This window comes from Oncorhynchus clarkii, chromosome 13 (assembly GCF_045791955.1).
Source record: "Oncorhynchus clarkii lewisi isolate Uvic-CL-2024 chromosome 13, UVic_Ocla_1.0, whole genome shotgun sequence".
In the NCBI taxonomy this organism is placed as follows: domain Eukaryota; kingdom Metazoa; phylum Chordata; class Actinopteri; order Salmoniformes; family Salmonidae; genus Oncorhynchus; species Oncorhynchus clarkii.
This window is the reverse complement of record NC_092159.1, coordinates 17,467,561-17,484,673: the sequence shown is the minus strand read 5'-3', so window position 1 is coordinate 17,484,673 and position 17,113 is coordinate 17,467,561. Positions and strand designations below refer to the sequence as shown.

General features: G+C 42.2%; 1 protein-coding gene across 1 annotated transcript; it reads right to left on the bottom strand.

The window, feature by feature from the left end:
- Window positions 1-2,122: 2,122 nt before the first annotated feature.
- Window positions 2,123-3,581, bottom strand: LOC139423803 (transcription factor LBX1-like). Its single transcript, XM_071175436.1, has 2 exons — window positions 3,254-3,581; window positions 2,123-2,767 (listed from the first exon to the last, which is right to left on the bottom strand). Exons 1-2 carry the CDS (start codon window positions 3,579-3,581, stop codon window positions 2,268-2,270), a joined length of 828 nt encoding a protein of 275 aa, XP_071031537.1. The 3' UTR covers window positions 2,123-2,267.
- Between the last annotated feature and the right edge of the window lie 13,532 nt (window positions 3,582-17,113).

The window sequence follows — 17,113 nt, the reverse complement described above, 5'->3', positions numbered from 1 at the left end:
GGTTAAACAAGGCTCGTCTAGATCAAAAAGAAAGCTTTTCTTTATGACTTTTTCTCACATCACCATGTTTTCAGCTTCATTAAACTCCGCAAAGACAAAGGAAATAAAGAGAGAAGAAGAACAAGACATGAGAAGAAAAGCAACGAAAGACTCCTTTTAACTAGGCTTTGGCATAACTGTCACACTCTAAACTCTTTATGACTCGGGCTACTTAACATGAAAAACACTCTCACACAAAATGTGCCGCATTTTGTTGTTTAGAAAAACGTTCCTGGACAAAAGTCAAACATATTATTTCAAGGCCTAAAAAGGGAAGAAAGACAAGTGGCTGGACAAAAAAAAGAGCCATTTTCATTGTAATTCATTGACTTGTTCCAAATGCCAGGCTAAAAAGGCAAAGAAAAGAGGCTAGACATTAATGGTCGCAGATGCCCTCGTGAAGAGAAGGGCCTGTGTATGCATTACGGCCTTTGTTCGCGGGAAGTTAAACAGTTTAAAAGGAGGGTTAAGTCAATCCATCAAATTGTCTGAAATTGTGAGGAAAATTCAAAAACCATATGGCCTCCAAACGTTTGAGTCCTTTTTGTGCGGTGGGACACACTTGTCTCAGCATTGCTGCCTGCGGGAGACCGAGCGGGCTCCATTGTGACTTGTCACATCGGGGAAGGCATCTCATTTGTCCCCAGTTTTCATGCTTTACGCTCAAAATTATGGCCTCGTCCCGCAGCCCCGCAGAACAAAAAAACACCCATAAAGGCTCCGGAAAACTGGCCCAAAACTTTGTGTTTTTGTGGCATCCCAGACCCTCTTTTCTCCCCCAGCACCAGATTTGCGATTCTCACATAAATTTCGTCCCGAATGGGGAAACACGTTGCCGGGTCAAGAAGCCAAGACACGCATTTAGCAGTTTGAAAGAGAGTGAGATGGCTGAGCCACAAAATGTTTCGAGTATCCTCACAAATGGGACACAATGGAACAAAAAATATTGAAGCATTAAAAGGGATCATGGTTGCTAAATAGGCTACTCTAAACGTCCATAATATAGGCCTGCATTGAATTAGCCTCATAAAGGATTTCAGTCCCCCACTTGATTCTACAAATAGTCACCATTTTTACGAGGACTAAAAATCGAAATTATAATCTATCAGTATAATAATGACACAAACAGCGCGTTGAGAAAAGCCATTTTATTTCCATAGTATATACATTACAGAATGTGCATTGGTTTTCAAATACTGTCCTGATTTTAGAAAGGCACTTACAGGTGTACAAAACAAAACAAATCTATTCAACCATAGAGCACTCTATTGTATCCAAACAAATGAATATATTCATACGGTCCAGTAACTGTAGCTCCATGTCGAAATATCACCGCAGTATTTTGTATTTTTATAACCTTTGTTTGACCATTTCTCTATAAAACGCATAACTTGGTTTCTGATCCTTTGAATTTGCCTTTCGTATCATGCAATGCAGCATAAGGATTATGGTGGGTGTAAATATGACTAGCTAATTATGTAAACGCTGTGTACAAACGGTCTGAACTCGAGTAGACCTACGTGTATGATAAGGTATGTCTCAAAAAATAAACAAGCGATATAATTTAAAAGGAACAATAAATAGATATGATCAACAAAACAAAACATGCATTTCAACATGCAAAACAAATCGAAAATATTTCATAAAACTGACATACTTTAAGATATGACACGGTGTTACATAAATATGAACAAGGATCAGTGTGTGAGTGTGTGAAAGAGAGAAATAACTAAAATAGGTGTGTGTGTGTGTGTGTGTGTGTGTGTGTGTGTGTGTGTGTGTGTGTGTGTGTGTGTGTGTGTGTGTGTGTGTGTGTGTGTGTGTGTGTGTGTGTGTGTGTGTGTGTGTGAGAGAGAGAGAGAGAGAGAGAGAGAAAGATAAATAACTCAAAGAGGTGTGTGTGTCTGATAGACAATTAAATGTTTCAAAATAATAGCATTATCTTTAGTTCTGGTTATGAAACCTATATTGCTTTCATTGACATTTGAAGACAAGAGGAAAATGTCCGACTGCTGATGAATACAAATGGATATAGCACTGCATAGGCTATTTGTTGTACTGTTTGTTCATGCTTACTGTGAATATCTGTGTGCCGATACAAAAGTCACAACAGACTAGTAAATGTTCTGAGATGATGTACGAATATCAGCAGGGAAAAGTTGCAATCGTAGTAAGGATTGTTACTGCTTGTTGTCGTCATTTTTGTATTTCATTATCCCACTGCGCAATCAGTCATCCACGTCAATTTCTAGGTCTTCGTCGTCCTCTGAGCATTCTTTACTTGTTGTGTGGTCTGAAAACGGCGACAGGGGGGACATCCGCAGCTTGCGAGCGAGCTCGTACTCTCGTCCGCCGCTCTGCGCGGGAGAATCGGCTCGCGGGTGATGTCCGAGTGTTCCGTTGGCGCATTTCTCGAGGTCAGCGAGCTTGGCGAGTTTCTCCAGAGGTACAATACCGTCACCTATAGTTTTGGCCGACTCCACGTCGGCCTTCATCTCTTCCAGATCTCGCTTTAGTTTGGCTCTCCTGTTCTGGAACCACGTGATGACTTGGGCGTTCGTTAGACCCAATTGTTGGGCGATTTGGTCTCGGTCAGCGGGTGACAAATATTTCTGATACAGGAATCTTTTCTCTAATTCGTAGATTTGGTGGTTGGTGAAGGCAGTCCTGGACTTCCTTCGCTTCTTCGGGGTGTTTCTTTGCCCAAATAGTGTCATTCCGTCTCTCCCTGCACAAACAAAGATAAAATGTTAAGTCGTATGTTGGTGTTATTCTCATGCTGCTATGGCATTGGCTCTGCAGGGCGTTGAACTCTGCATTTAAACAATTTAAACATTTTGAGACATTTGACCCCAAATCAATTATATATTTTTTATTAAGTTATTTTAGCCTATATACCAAATATAAACGTAGACGTAATGTTATGCATTCATCATAAAGAGAACAATTGCACAATTCCAGCTGGTAAATTCACGAATAGCCTCTTTTTCACCTTTCCAAATTACGCACAGAATATATTCAATGTAACATTTTCTGGCAAACAATCTTGTTTAAAGCCTAATGTTCAATGCCTATTTTTTAGATACAATATTACTTCATTGTATTTTCACAGATCAAATGAAAAACAATCAATTCCCTTTAAATTGTACATTGCACTGTTATGAAAGTAATGTCGATATAATGATTAGAAGGCCATAAATACCATCATATTTACCTTCAGCTGCTTGTAGCACGCTAACTTCGAGCCCCTTGAAGGTTTTGCTGGCTAGTTCTTCCAGGGCGCAGAGTGGTGAGGTTTGTGTGAGCAGTGCCCGGTTGGCCAGAGCAGAGATGCTGGACGAACGGTGCTTCTCAGCCGACGAAATCAGGTGTGCTGTCCCACAAATGGTGTAACTTCGTTTCACGGAGGGTTTGTTGAGAATGTCTTGGATACTGAACGGTGTCAGTGGCTTATTCGAGTTTGCAGGCGGAGGAAGATGGTCCAACGGACTTCGCCTCCTATTCTCGACCGCGTCACATTCGGCGACTTCTTTGGATGTCATTATCAGTGCGTTAGTCGTTACGCAAGCTAACTTTAAAATGTTTTTGAATTGCTAACGAAAACAACAAACACAGATATCAAATTATATCGAACCCTATCGAAGAAACATTCACATTACAGTCACAAAATGCACGCCATGGCTGCAAACCTTCTTGCAAAAAGAAACATTAAAAAAAGCCCTCCTATTTCCAAACCGGGATATCTTCTTGAAAGTATTATTCCACAAAAATACGTACAGACAATCCGAAGGAGCACTGTGCCTCCCTGAAAATGGCGAGGTCCAAAGAAGTTGCAGCAACAACTGACTAACAAGTTAATATTGATTAGGACGTAATCAATTATGTCCCCACTGGCACTTTCGCCCTCTCCCTTTCACTCTCTGACTATGTTGCAGTCCAGTGCAGGGCTTTTGCGAGTGGGATGCTCCCAATAATTACAAGACATGGTTTGAAGGAGGAGGAGCCGGTTGGAATTATAACGGGTTGCGCTCTTATCATCTTTGGGTCTAAATTAGTCGTGGGGTGAGTTACCAGAATAGGCCTTACGGTAAATGAGCAAGAGAGAGTGTGCCGTCAATGGGGGATTAAATCGCATTGCGTATTTAAGTATAGTATTACAGTAATAAAGTATGTGTGATTTTTTTATAAGATAGATACTTTGAACGTTTCCAATGTGAATATTGGAAATTATTCCAATGATTCTGAAATTGGTAAAATTATGCTATGAAGTGGATTAAGAAGTAATTACTAGTTAGTACAGAAAGTGCATTTTCCTCCACCAAAAGCGATGGTTTTGGATGAGCCTTTATTTTCTGAAGGCAATATGGATCTAGGCAATATATCAGGACTGATGATATACTCCTTCAGGGCGGGGGAGTGAGGTGAGGAGAAGAGGAGAGGGGGAGAGGAGGAGAGGGGAGGAGAGGGGGAGAGAAGAGCAGCATGCATCCCTCTCAGCCTAGCCAAATCCGGGTCATAACTCACGCGAAAGGGACCTTTTACATCATCAGCTAGATATTTCATCTCGAATCAAATCTCTCTCCCGGTCCTCCCGGTCCTCGAGCTAGCGGTGCCATGATGCTTTATTTTGCTTCCGTTCTGAAAGACAGCCGACGGGTCCATCTGCATACAGGAACGAATGATACATAATATATTTCGGTGACGTAGCCTACTTCTGCATTTCATTTTTTTTTATTATCAACTCTTAGTTTATTTTTCAGTCTGAATATCAAACTATTTCCGTATAATATGTGGGACGTTGTGGAATAATATGATAACTCAACATGAATGCAATAAATGAGATTAGAATACATTTAAATTACTATTAATATTATTGTAAGTGTTAGTATTAGTATTCGTATTATAAGTCATATTATTTAAGGCCTATTATAATAGTTATGCATAATATTACAACGTTACATTATAATAAAGTTCACATAGTTCTTCAATATTTCAATCCTGACAGACTGTGGTCTGCAATGTTCCAGATATAAGGGAAACATATTGTTGTGTTTCTGAAGACTGATACATCACAAAGAGGAGGCGTCACTAAACACTTTGATGGCTCATTCTGCACGCTCTGATGTAACGCCAGGGGAAATAAAATATCAACATAATGATAATATGTCAGAGAGAGAGAGAGAGAGAGAGAGAGAGGGGAAGAGAGAGAGAGAGAGAGAGAGAGAGAGAGAGAGAGAGAGAGAGAGAGAGAAATAGTTTTGATTCTGGTGCATAAGGGACGTCTCCCACTCCATCAACAGCCATAGTGTATTATTATGTCAAAGACCCAGAGCAAAAACAGACTGGTGATAAATATTGTTGTTTTGAAAAACGTCGGGTTGAAGTCTATTTATTATACTGTATTCCGGGTTTGATATCACCAATATTTTACCTCACGCCTCAAATATGCTACAAATGTGATTTGCAGCTGAATGCAAAATCATTCATGTGGCCCTAAGCAAAGGATTAAAAAATAATTGAAACGAAAAAGTAAAAAAAAAAATAAGGTATTATGGAAGTGAAGAATGATGCCACGCGCAATTCTGAGTTTTAACTATATATTTTAAATATTTGGTTCAGAACGAAACATTTGGAACGAAATATTGTCTCTGAACTAAATCTATTGTGATTAACGTTTCGACTACACTGGTTACAAAATGTAGGCTACAAAGCGACTTTCTGTATTGTCGTTCTGTCAACTTCAAAAATGGTTTCTGCGTGCATGGGTAACTGCGTTCCTGGTAACTTAATCACATTTGGAAGTTCTTGCTACCCCACAGCCAAAACTCAAGACAGTTTTATTCCAGAATTTATATTTGCTTGTCGGGTGTAATATCTGATTTCAGAGTCGATGATAGATCTTTTACATGCCGCATTTTGTATGAAACACGACCCATTTCTCAGGATTTAGTTGTAAAACACCACATCAAACATGACAGCAAAATATTTGACATAGATTATTGAAAGTTAAAATACTCAAATCCGTAATTGTGTAGCAATCAATTGGCAGCTAATGTTCTTCCTATATGGGTTTATTTTTGTAACACCAGAGTAATACGAGTAGGCTACATACAATATAATAGTTGTCTATAACAACATTAGGCTAATAGGCAATTAAACACTGTACCAGTAGCTCCAGTAAGTAGTAATTATTGTAGGAATATTGATATACACATTCGATGTATTATTATCGAATTTGCACCATCAAAGGTTACATTCCTGACAGACAAAATACTAGCTAAATAGACCACAGATATGTGGACTCAGTTTTGGTCTGCAACGAATAATAAATGCATAACACTCCCAATTCACACATTTCATACTGCGTTCTCCTCTTTTTTTGCCAACTTTTTGTTTCATCCGATCAAGAAAAACGAAGCAAGAACGCACATTTTTGTCCTAAGATAATTTTAAAAAGTGTCAACAGCTGGGAACAGCCTTTCATGTAATGCTTCATTACCAAAATAAGACTTCTGTGTATGCGATTATATGGAAAACACGAATAAAACACAGAACGCTTTCGTTTATGGTAACGATATGATATGATATTCTCGAAGCAGGGCCAATACTTGTGAAGAGCCAAGCCTTCATAACTCTTGTCATTTAGCCGCCTGTCACACTTGATTGTGATGGACATGTCTGTTGCATGTTGCAATCCGCCACTAAAGGACTGGACTACTGCTATGATACAGCGCCTGCTTTATTAAAGATAGATGTTAGCGGCGCCAAGGTCGTCAACATGCCTACTTCTCAGCTCTCCCTTAGCAAGGGAACTGTATCTGGCTAGCTATTACCAGACGGCGATGAGAAAGCGACATTCTCTGGCAACGCACCCGACATGTCGTTCAAATGTCACCTGCTTTCATTGCCACCAGTAGTCCTGCGGTCAAGTAAAATCACAAAAATATTTTTGGGGAACTGTATAAATAGTCACCCCTCAAGCAGAGGCCCTTCGTTTTCTGAGTAACATATGCATGGTCTCCACGGGCAGTAGGGCTTAGTTTGTAAACAACATGACCTCATAAACTTTATGGAGTGTACAAAATAATCAATCTTTCAACACTATACTGATGCATGATGGACCCCCACGACTGGAGACACAGCAATCACCATGGATTAGACACTGGTTAGACAGCTGGTCTGAACTATCCACATTGTAGCCACTTTGTGAGGCCCCAAGGATGGCCTATAGCCTAACCCCCAATATACATGTTATCTCAAATAACATCAGCTCAAGATAGAGGCTCAGATATGTCTCACAGTTAATAAATAAATCATATGTCATTACCAGGGGTAATTTGCACACTGGCATTGGACAATTCTTGAGGAAAGCCTTGAGCCTTCTATACCAAACTCCCAGAAGAGGTGACTATGCCACACTGTGCTGTGGAATCATAGATTATTCATTTGGGACCATACATGTGATCAAGAGTTGCACTGCATGACAAGTCAACTACATAGGCTGTACATATTTTAGCATATTACCCCAATACATTCAATGGGAACCAAACCTTGAAATGCATAGAACGTATCAACATTGAGGTCAACAGTCAATACACCAAAACAGCTTGCAATACTCTCACAGTTAATGTGGTAACAGGATAAATAAGCCAAACAGGTGCAGGAACACCCCAGTCTCTGAGTAACCACAGGGATCCTCCCACTACACCAGTATCATTACAGCCCAATCCAACACTAACAGTTGGTTCCCCCAGGTTGTTACTGACCCAGCCAGCTGGCTGGAGCCCAGTCCTGGGTTCAAATACTATTTGAAATCTTTCAAATACTTTAAGCATTTGCTTTAGCCTGCATGGAGTGCCAGGTGGTCAGGGTTGGCTCTTTTGGGGCTTTCTAATTGGTTCTATCGCAGCAGGCAGGCTCAATCAAGCACAGCTAAAGCATTTGAAAGAGTTTCAAATAGTATTTGAACCCAGGTCTGCTCAACCAACCCAGAGTGATTGGGGGGGGGGGGGGGGGGGGGGGGGGGGGCTGTAAACATGGTTGGTACAGCTCAGACACAAGCGCTTCTAATCACGGAATGCACACTTTTCACCCCAAAAACAATGAAAACCCATGAAACAGCACATAAGTTTGGTTGGAGATTTCGGGAAAGGGGCTCACCAGCCCCGCCACCCACCCCAACGTGATTGTGGAGGGGCCTCATGCCGCACACAGAACCAGATGTTTCATCTAGTCTGCTCAGGGATTTGAACCAGCGCCCTTTCGGTTACTGGCCCAACGCCCTTAGCTGCTAGGCTACCTGCCACAACCCGCGTCAGCATCACTGGCCGGGTAGAGAGTGGCATGGTGCTTAACTGCTAGGCTACCTGCCACAACCTGCGTCAGCGTCACTGGCTGGGTAGAGAGTGGCATGGTGCTTAACTGCTAGGCTACCTGCCACAACCCGCGTCAGCATCACTGTCTGGGTAGAGAGTGGCATGGTGCTTAACTGCTAGGCTACCTGCCACAACCCGCGTCAGCATCACTGGCTGGGTAGAGAGTGGCATGGTGCTTAACTGCTAGGCTACCTGCCACAACCTGCGTCAGCATCACTGGCCGGGTAGAGAGTGGCATGGTGCTTAACTGCTAGGCTACCTGCCACAACCCGCGTCAGCATCACTGGCTGGGTAGAGAGTGGCATGGTGCTTAACTGCTAGGCTACCTGCCACAACCCGCGTCAGCATCACTGGCCGGGTAGAGAGTGGCATGGTGCTTAACTGCTAGGCTACCTGCCACAACCTGCGTCAGCATCACTGGCCGGGTAGAGAGTGGCATGGTGCTTAACTGCTAGGCTACCTGCCACAACCCGCGTCAGCATCACTGGCTGGGTAGAGAGTGGCATGGTGCTTAACTGCTAGGCTACCTGCCACAACCCGCGTCAGCATCACTGGCTGGGTAGAGAGTGGCATGGTGCTTAACTGTAGGACCTTTCTATTACTTCTAAAGGAATACTACTGATGGAGGTTGTGACTTTTTAATCATGTCTATCTAAATCAAAGCATACAGTCGCTGTTGTTTTCTACGGAGGGAGTTTCAGTGTCAATGGGTTTCAAGACGTAACCCTACTGCTCTTGACCTGAATCCTTCTGAGTACATTCTGCATTATTTGCTTCTGTTCAACGGTCAGTCAATGGTCAAGCTGTTGAAACGGCAGATTGGGGCTTTAAAGGGCAACTCCATCACTTTTCAACCTCATTTTCATCACCTCCAGCACACATACCAGATGTCAGCATTATGTGAAAAAGGTGCATTTCTACATTTTGACAGGGGAAAAAAGAGAAAGTAAAAAAGTTATACGCGATGACATCATCAAAGGTTAAAAGATATAAACCAGTGATGGTCTAACACTGTGAGATTCATGGTGCCATGCGGAGCAACTAAATACCCTCCAGTAAGCAAGAATCTCTTTGCAGGTTTTGAAAATCACTGTTTTAAAAAAAAACTTTGAATCCACAGAAAATCATTTTTTAGGACCTTTCCTCTCTTTTTAACCGCAGATCATAGAAACGTGCAGTTTTTCACGTACAGTATGTAGACACTGGTATGGTGCTGGAGATGATGAATATGAAAAGTGGCGGAATTGCCCTCATAAGAGCATAGGCTAACATATTTCTATGGAAAGAGTGCTACACATTCGACCTGCATTCATACTACCACGGATTCCTCTATACCAGCAGCATACTTCACTTGAATGAGTTTTCTCCCTCATATACGTCTCTCAGTTCAGTAATGCAGTAAACTATAGCGTTGAAGGGCTTGGGAGAGTTAACTGGCTGCGACCTGTATAGTTTATGTTGTTTATATTCATATTCATTGGGTTTTGATAATGTAAACTGTCAGAGGAGACCCGGGGAGAAATGATGACGGCAATCCTTAGTTTTCATTTGATTTTCATTAGATTCGTTTTTTTGATGTAATGGAATTACAATTACAGGAGAGTATAAACAGATATGGATGAAGGGGAGACGGTGGTGGAACCATCCTCTCACAATAATCAACACTGTAAACTTTGGATTCAAATGAGAGTTTTACTGAAATAGAGTGTACAATTCTTCACAAAAAGTCAATAAAGAACTCGACGGCTTGAGAGCCATGTGTTCAACGGATTTCAATCCATACAGTGTGTTCATACCTGCACAGTGCCTAGTGGAAGTCTACTCACCCCTTGCACAGTTGTCACATTTGTTCTTAAAAGGGATTGAAGTCGATGTTTGTCCCACAAATCTCCACATCATGATCCACATTTACCAAAAGTGTAGAACATTTTCTAAATTAATAAAACATTAAACAAATATATTTGTATTGATTGCGTATGTCTTCAAACCCCAGAGGTAATACTTGGTGGAAACACCTTTGGCAGCAATCACAGCTGTAAATCCTGTTGAATTAGATTCTACCAACTCTGCACAACTCTCATGGCAACATACAGTGGATTCAGAAAGTATTCAGACCCCTTGACTTTTTCCACATTTTGGTACGGTCCAGCCTTATTTTAAAATGGATTCAATAGATTTTTTCCCCCGATCAATCGTCAAACTATACCCCATATTGACAAAGCAAAAACTGTTGTGTGTGTGCAAATGTATATTTAAAAAAAAACTGGAAATATTACATTTACATAAGTATTCAGACCCTTTACTCAGTACTTTGTTGAAGCACCTTTGGCAGCGATTACAGCCTCGAGTCTTCTTGGGTATGAATCTACAAGCTTGGCATACCTGTATTTGGGGCATTTCTCCCATTCTCTCAAGTTCTGTCAGGTTGGATGGGGAGCGTTGCTGCACAGAGCAAGGTACATCTCTCTGTACCTTGCTCTGTTCATCTTTCCCTCGATCCTGACTAGTCTCCCAGTCCCTGCCGCTGAAAAACATCCCCACAGCATGATGCTGTCAACACCATGCTTCACAGTAGGGATGGTGTCAGATTTCCTCCAGACGTGATGCTTGGCATTCAGGTCAAAGAGTTCAATCTTGGTTTCATCAGACCAGAGAATCTTGTTTCTCATGTTCTGAGAGTCTTTAGGTGCCTTTTGGCAAACTCCAAGTGGGCTGTCATGTGCCTTTTACTGAGGAGTGGCTTCTGTCTGGCCACTCTACCATAAAGGCCTGATTGGTGGAATGATGCAGTGATGGTTATCTTTCTGGAAGGTTCTCTCATCTCCACAGAGGAACTCTAGAGCTCTGTCAGAGTGACCATCAGGTTCTTGGTCAACTCCCTGACCAAGGCCCTTCTCCTGCGATTGCTCAGCTCTTGGTGGTTCTAAACTTCTTTCATTTAAGAATGATGGAGGCCACTGTGTTCTTGTGCACCTTCAATGATGCAGAAATGTTTTGATACCCTTCCCCAGATCTGTGCTTCGACACAATCCAGTCTCGGAGCTCTACAGACAATTTCTTAGACATCCTGTCTTGGTTTTTGCTCTGACATAGTGTGTGCCTTTCCAAATCATGTCCAATCAATTGAATCAAGTTGTAGAAACATCTCAAGGATGATCAATGGAAACAGGATGCACCTGCGCTCAATTTTTAGTCTCAAAGCAAAGGGCCTGAATACTTATGTAACTAAGGTATTTATTTTATTTGTATTTTATAAATGTGCAAACATTTATAAAAATCTGTTTTCGCTTTGTCATTATGGGGTATTGTGTGTAGATTGATGAGGTAAAAAAATATTTTAATCAATTTTAGAATAAGGCTGTGGAAAAGGTCAAGGGGTCTGAGTGGTCCAGTCTCAGTCCTGACAATAAAACTGCTTGAAAATCAGAGATAAGGTTTGAATATTGTTGTCCATCAATGATTCCCAACCAAATTTACCGAGCTTGTGCAATAAAAAAAATGGATATATGTTGCCCTAAGAGTTATGCAGAGTTCATAGAATCATATTCAAAATGAATCACAGCTGTAATGGCTGCCGAAGGTGCTTCCACCAAGTATTACCTCTGGGGTTTGAAGACATACGCATTCAAGACATCTTCTTTTATGTGTTTTATTCATTTAGAAAATGTTCTATAGCCTTTAGAATAAGACTGTAATGTAACAAAATGTGGAAAAAGTCAAGGGGTCTGAATAGTTTCCGAATGCACTATATATCCATTGTTTTTGTCAAAATTGCTCAAGCTCAGTACATTTGAATGGGAATCTTAGATGGACAGCAATATTCAAACATTCTCTGAATTTCAAGCAAAGGACTGAGACTGGATCCCTTAATTATCTCTTGGGAAGTCATTCTGGTGTGTCCTTGGCATTGAAGTGTGTGTAATTATCCCGCTGAAAAATACAACTCTATCCCAGGGTCAGGTATTCAGAAGACCGAGGCAGCTCTTCCTCTATAGCTTTTTACCTGAGTTTGTCAGGATCAAAATAAATGTGAAGAAAGCAAAGCACAGGTTAGAAGTTAGAGGAAAACATGCCTCATTCTTCTGAATACAAAGCCCTGAGACAGAGTTGTATTTTTCAGCCGGACAAGTACACAAAATTGAATGTCAAAGATACCAGAATGGCGTTTCAAGAGGTGTTGGGTGTTCCTGAATGGTCCGGTCTCAGTCCTGACAATACAACTGCTTGAATATCAAGGTTTGAGTATTGCTGTTCATAAATTACTCCCCCCCCCCCCCCAAAAAAATTTTTTTTTTACTGAGCTTGAGCAATTTAGGGGAAAAAACGATGGATATATGTTGCCCTAAGAGTTGTGCAGAGTTGGTAGAATCATATTCAAAATGAATTACAGCTGTGATGGCTGCCAAAGGTGCTTCCACCAACTATTAACTCTGGGGTTTGAAGACATACGCAATAAATACACCTTCTTTTATGTGTTTTATTCATCTAGAAAATGTTCTATAGCCTACTTTGTCTTTCACTTTGAAAATGTGGAACAGGTCGTGTAGATCTGAAGAGGAAAACATCTAATTTAATCCTTTTTTAGATGTTATTTTAAGGTAGCAAAATGTGACAGTTGTGAAAGGGGTGTGTAGACTTTCGGTAGGGTCTGTATGAATTTATATATCACTGAAATCCAGTGTAAATTTCCTTCCAAAAGTTAACATGAGAACCATAGGTTATGAGAGTAATCTCGATAGCCAGAACCAAGTCTTGAACTGGCAAGCTACTTTGTATCATCTGTCACAAGTGACTATGTAGAGAGCAACATGTTCAATGTATCCCAACCCACACCAATCATTTCATGATTGTACAAAACCCAAAGGTCCCCAATAATTATCTGACGGGTGTTAGATCTGTGAATGAGCTGCCCAGACGGGCTAGAACAACATGGCCGTCTGGGAGCTGGACCACCACAGGTCAGCTGTTCCTGAGAGGGAAGATGGGATGACGCTCTCTCTCTCTCTCTCTCTCTCTCTCTCTCTCTCTCTCTCTCTCTCTTTCTGTCTCTGTCTCTGTCTCTGTCTCTGTCTCTGTCTCTCTTGCTCTCTCTCTGTCTCTTGCTCTGTCTCTGTCTCTGTCTCTGTCTCTGTCTTTCTGCCCCTCTCCCTCTCTCCTGCCACAACAGTCTTTCAATTAGCTAGCAATGGCCCTCTTACAAGACGAGCGTCTGGCGAGGTTGGCCCGCAGCAGATGCCAAGGAGGATTGGGCTGTTCATTTAGAATAGGGGGAGTTTATTGAATTGCCATTAGGGTGGAGCTGCCTATTCATGACGGAGAGAGCTCTTTGTGTGGAAGGGGCTGCTAGATTGGATTCTATAGTGCTGCAGGTTAGTTCTTTCTGTTGAGGGATGGGTGAGGGATGGGTAAATGATGTTAGGGTCATCAGGTTTGGAATGAATATGTTTTTTTTTTTATTCAAAGGGTTAGCTAGCTGGTATTGTAACTGAGATGTAATAAGAAATGTCCAAATCAGTTGTTCCATTTTATTGCTTAGCCTATAAGAAAATACACTTCCCTACTTTCTTTTATGTGAAATTATTATTTCCCTCGATAAATAAAGTTAGGTACAAACTCAACCCCCTGTTTCACGTGGTCATACAGTGCAGTCAGTGTGTTTTCCTCTTTCCCAAGCCCAATCAGTCAGTGTGTTTTCCTCTTTCCCAAGCCCAGTCAGTCAGTCCTACATGGCAGTGAAAGAAAGATGAACCCCGTTGGGCTGAGGCCATTCTGAGCCATCAGCAGATGATTTGTCTACTCTCTGTGTGTGTAGTCATATAGCACCTGGCTTCCCTACGCCGAGGAATATGGTTGCTGCCACCGCCATAAACTAACATACACACAACCATATGCCCCCTTTGTTATTGTAATGAGTTCCAATGAGCTCTGAGAGAACAACATTCACTTTTCCTCTTTTCATTTGGCGACACAGGGGCCGTCAAAGCAAACCCCATGTGGTGAGGGCCGGGGTCAAGTGGGAGACACTGCAGACTGAGAGAGATACACACAGACATACACACACACACACACGTGTGCACGTACATGCACAGACATCCCATTCCCTTCCGTACCTCCTCTCCCCCTCCCACCCATCCCCTCTTTCCTTCCATCGCTCCTCTCCTCCTCCCATCCATCCCCTTCCCTTCCATCCCTCTTCTCCCCCTCCCTCCCTCCCTCCCTCCCATCCCCTTCCCTTCCACTCCTTCTTTCCTCCTCCTACTTTTAACCCCTGTGGGCTGAACTGAGGAAATGTGAATTAGCTCCGTCAATGCGGGGGTTAACATTGTGCAAAGATGCCGGTGACCTCTCGTTGTATTCTTGGTTTGATGTCTTTCTTAAGGCCAAACGCTTATGAATAAAAATGTGCAAGGGGGAGAGGGGTTTGACAAAGAGATTTGTCTGACTAATGCAAAAGCACAGCCCCTGAGGGAAGGATGGGTGCTTGTTTAAACCCCGACACCATTGAATCAACCCCCCCCCCCCCCCCCCCCCCCCCCCCCTCTCTAATATTATCAATCATGAAGCGACTCGCAGAGTCTGCTAATGTTATTATGCCATAATTGTTTGACAATAGTCTTAATTTGTCTCTAATGAAAAGTGCCTGTTTTTATCATAATAATGCAACAATGTCATTAATATTAATATGACACTACATATGTTATGGTTTTACGTTGTAGATGTACAAGGAAAATGGATGTTTATTGTATGTTGAGCGTGTAGAAATAAAAGCTTGTGTTTTACCACGATGAGTACAAATAACTGGAAGCTGTTTTCTCCTGTTCAGCATTTTTGTTGTTGTGTAGTTGTAATATTGTAGAAGTTTAGAATGACACAGGTTTGAGGCTATCTGACTGAGCTCACCATAAAGCTACTTTGGAAATCAAATTAAATAAATAAAACCTGCGGCGCTAAGGGGTGAGACAGGTCTTAACCTTTAACCCTAATGTAATTGAAAAACATGTCGATGTTTCTCCCCACAATAGGTCACCTTCGGGACGAAAATTCAGGGTTTTTGTTGAGCGACTGAAATTCAGGCATTTTATGGTTACAGTGAAAGCTAATGTTTTCTATTTGAATTAGAGAATGTTTTTGCTCATTTCAACCAATCAGCTGCGTTGATGATGCATCTGGATTACGTTGTCACAATGTCAATTGTAAAGTTTGGTTGACTGAACTTGGGAGAAAAAAAAATGGCAACAGGTCAAAAACAGCACGCGGATTCTTTTTTTGCAGCGCACTGTACAACCCAGACAACACAAACAAACCCTCTCTCTCATCCTCGTTTCATAGTGTGTGTCAACAAACGAAGACTACACACTCCCACACACAGATGACATGCTCCGCGGGGCCTGTGTTGTGTTTAGGACTTTATTAAAAGCTTCTTGTTTCATACCATGTTCTAAGTGAGGAGCCACATCCCCAATATATCACGTCGTTATCATAGGTAATTAACTTTAGCACGCGGTGCTAGAAGGTGCCTGGTGTGCTAAGCAAAATGGACTGGTTTAATTGCGGAGGATATACAGTAATATTCAAGTAGGGCTCATCTCATGTAGAAAGGCATGCAGGGATGAATAATTCAGGGTTTAGCATAGAAAATCTAGAACAACAGCACTGCAGTTTATTATGACAATCCCTTGCATAGCAACCACTGTCTTGTGGTTTTACAGTAACGCAGTACTAATTGCATTTGCGACATCTGAACCACAATTCTACATAGACTAAAGCTCATTTCACGTAAGGACTTGATGCGTAGGACATTACAACATTGACCGTATCCAAGACGCAGAGAATAAAGTCGAGTCAAGAAATATTCACCCGCGCTAATTACTCTGATAGTCTGAGATTTACACTGTGATATCGACTTCTGCTGCCTGCTTCACCTTTTCACAGTAGAATAGAAATATCCCTTCATCATCATAATCACCACCGTTCTCATTCCTCCCTCCTCGTTCTATCTCTCGCTCCCATTCTCCCCCTCTCTTTCTCTCCCTCTCTCTTCCCTCCCTCCTTCCCTATTTCCTGTAATGTGCAATCGCTCACAGGCGAGCAGCAGCAATAACCTCTCTCTTCTGAGAAAGAAGAGAGAGAGAGAGACATTTTGATGGGAAAGGCCCTAAGGAGGAGGGTGGCCATTCATCCAGATCTGTGTCTGCTGCATGGCGTTTAAGCTGCCCGAGCAGCAGAGCAGCTTCAACTAATGCCCTGCTCGCCTTGTCACCATCACCGCTACAGAGCTGCTTTATGGGCTCAGCGGCAGGAAGTGCCTTATTTCTCTCTCTCTCTCTCTCTCTCTCTCTCTCTCTCTCTCTCTGTCGATGGAGTTATCCCTCTCTATCTTTCCCATTTCCCTCTCTCTCTGGCATTATTTGTCTCTCTCTGTCTCTCGCTCTGCCGATGGCTTCAGTCATCTCTCTCGCTCTCTCTCACCATTTCCCTAACTATCCGCTCTCTCTCAGACTTTATCCACCCTCTGACTCTCCCTCCCTCTCTCTCTCTGTAAGAGGGGCCTTAGACGAGAAATCACTCGCGTTCAGCCGAGGAGGACACACTCCACTTAGATAAATATCCCCGGCGCTCGCCATAGAGCCGCTTCAGGTTTATTATACGCCTGCCGAGCGGGCAGAACATTGACTTGTTTCATGGGGGCAGGCTAGTGA

What these genes read in the sequence shown, in the direction of transcription:
- LOC139423803 (XM_071175436.1), bottom strand. Translation starts at nt 3,581, where the DNA reads ATGACATCCAAAGAAGTCGCCGAATGTGACGCGGTCGAGAATAGGAGG. An exon ending in CGTGCTACAAGCAGCTGAAG is followed by an intron (nt 2,768 to 3,253) that starts GTAAATATGATG and finishes TTGTTTGTGCAG; the next exon opens with GGAGAGACGGAATGACACTA.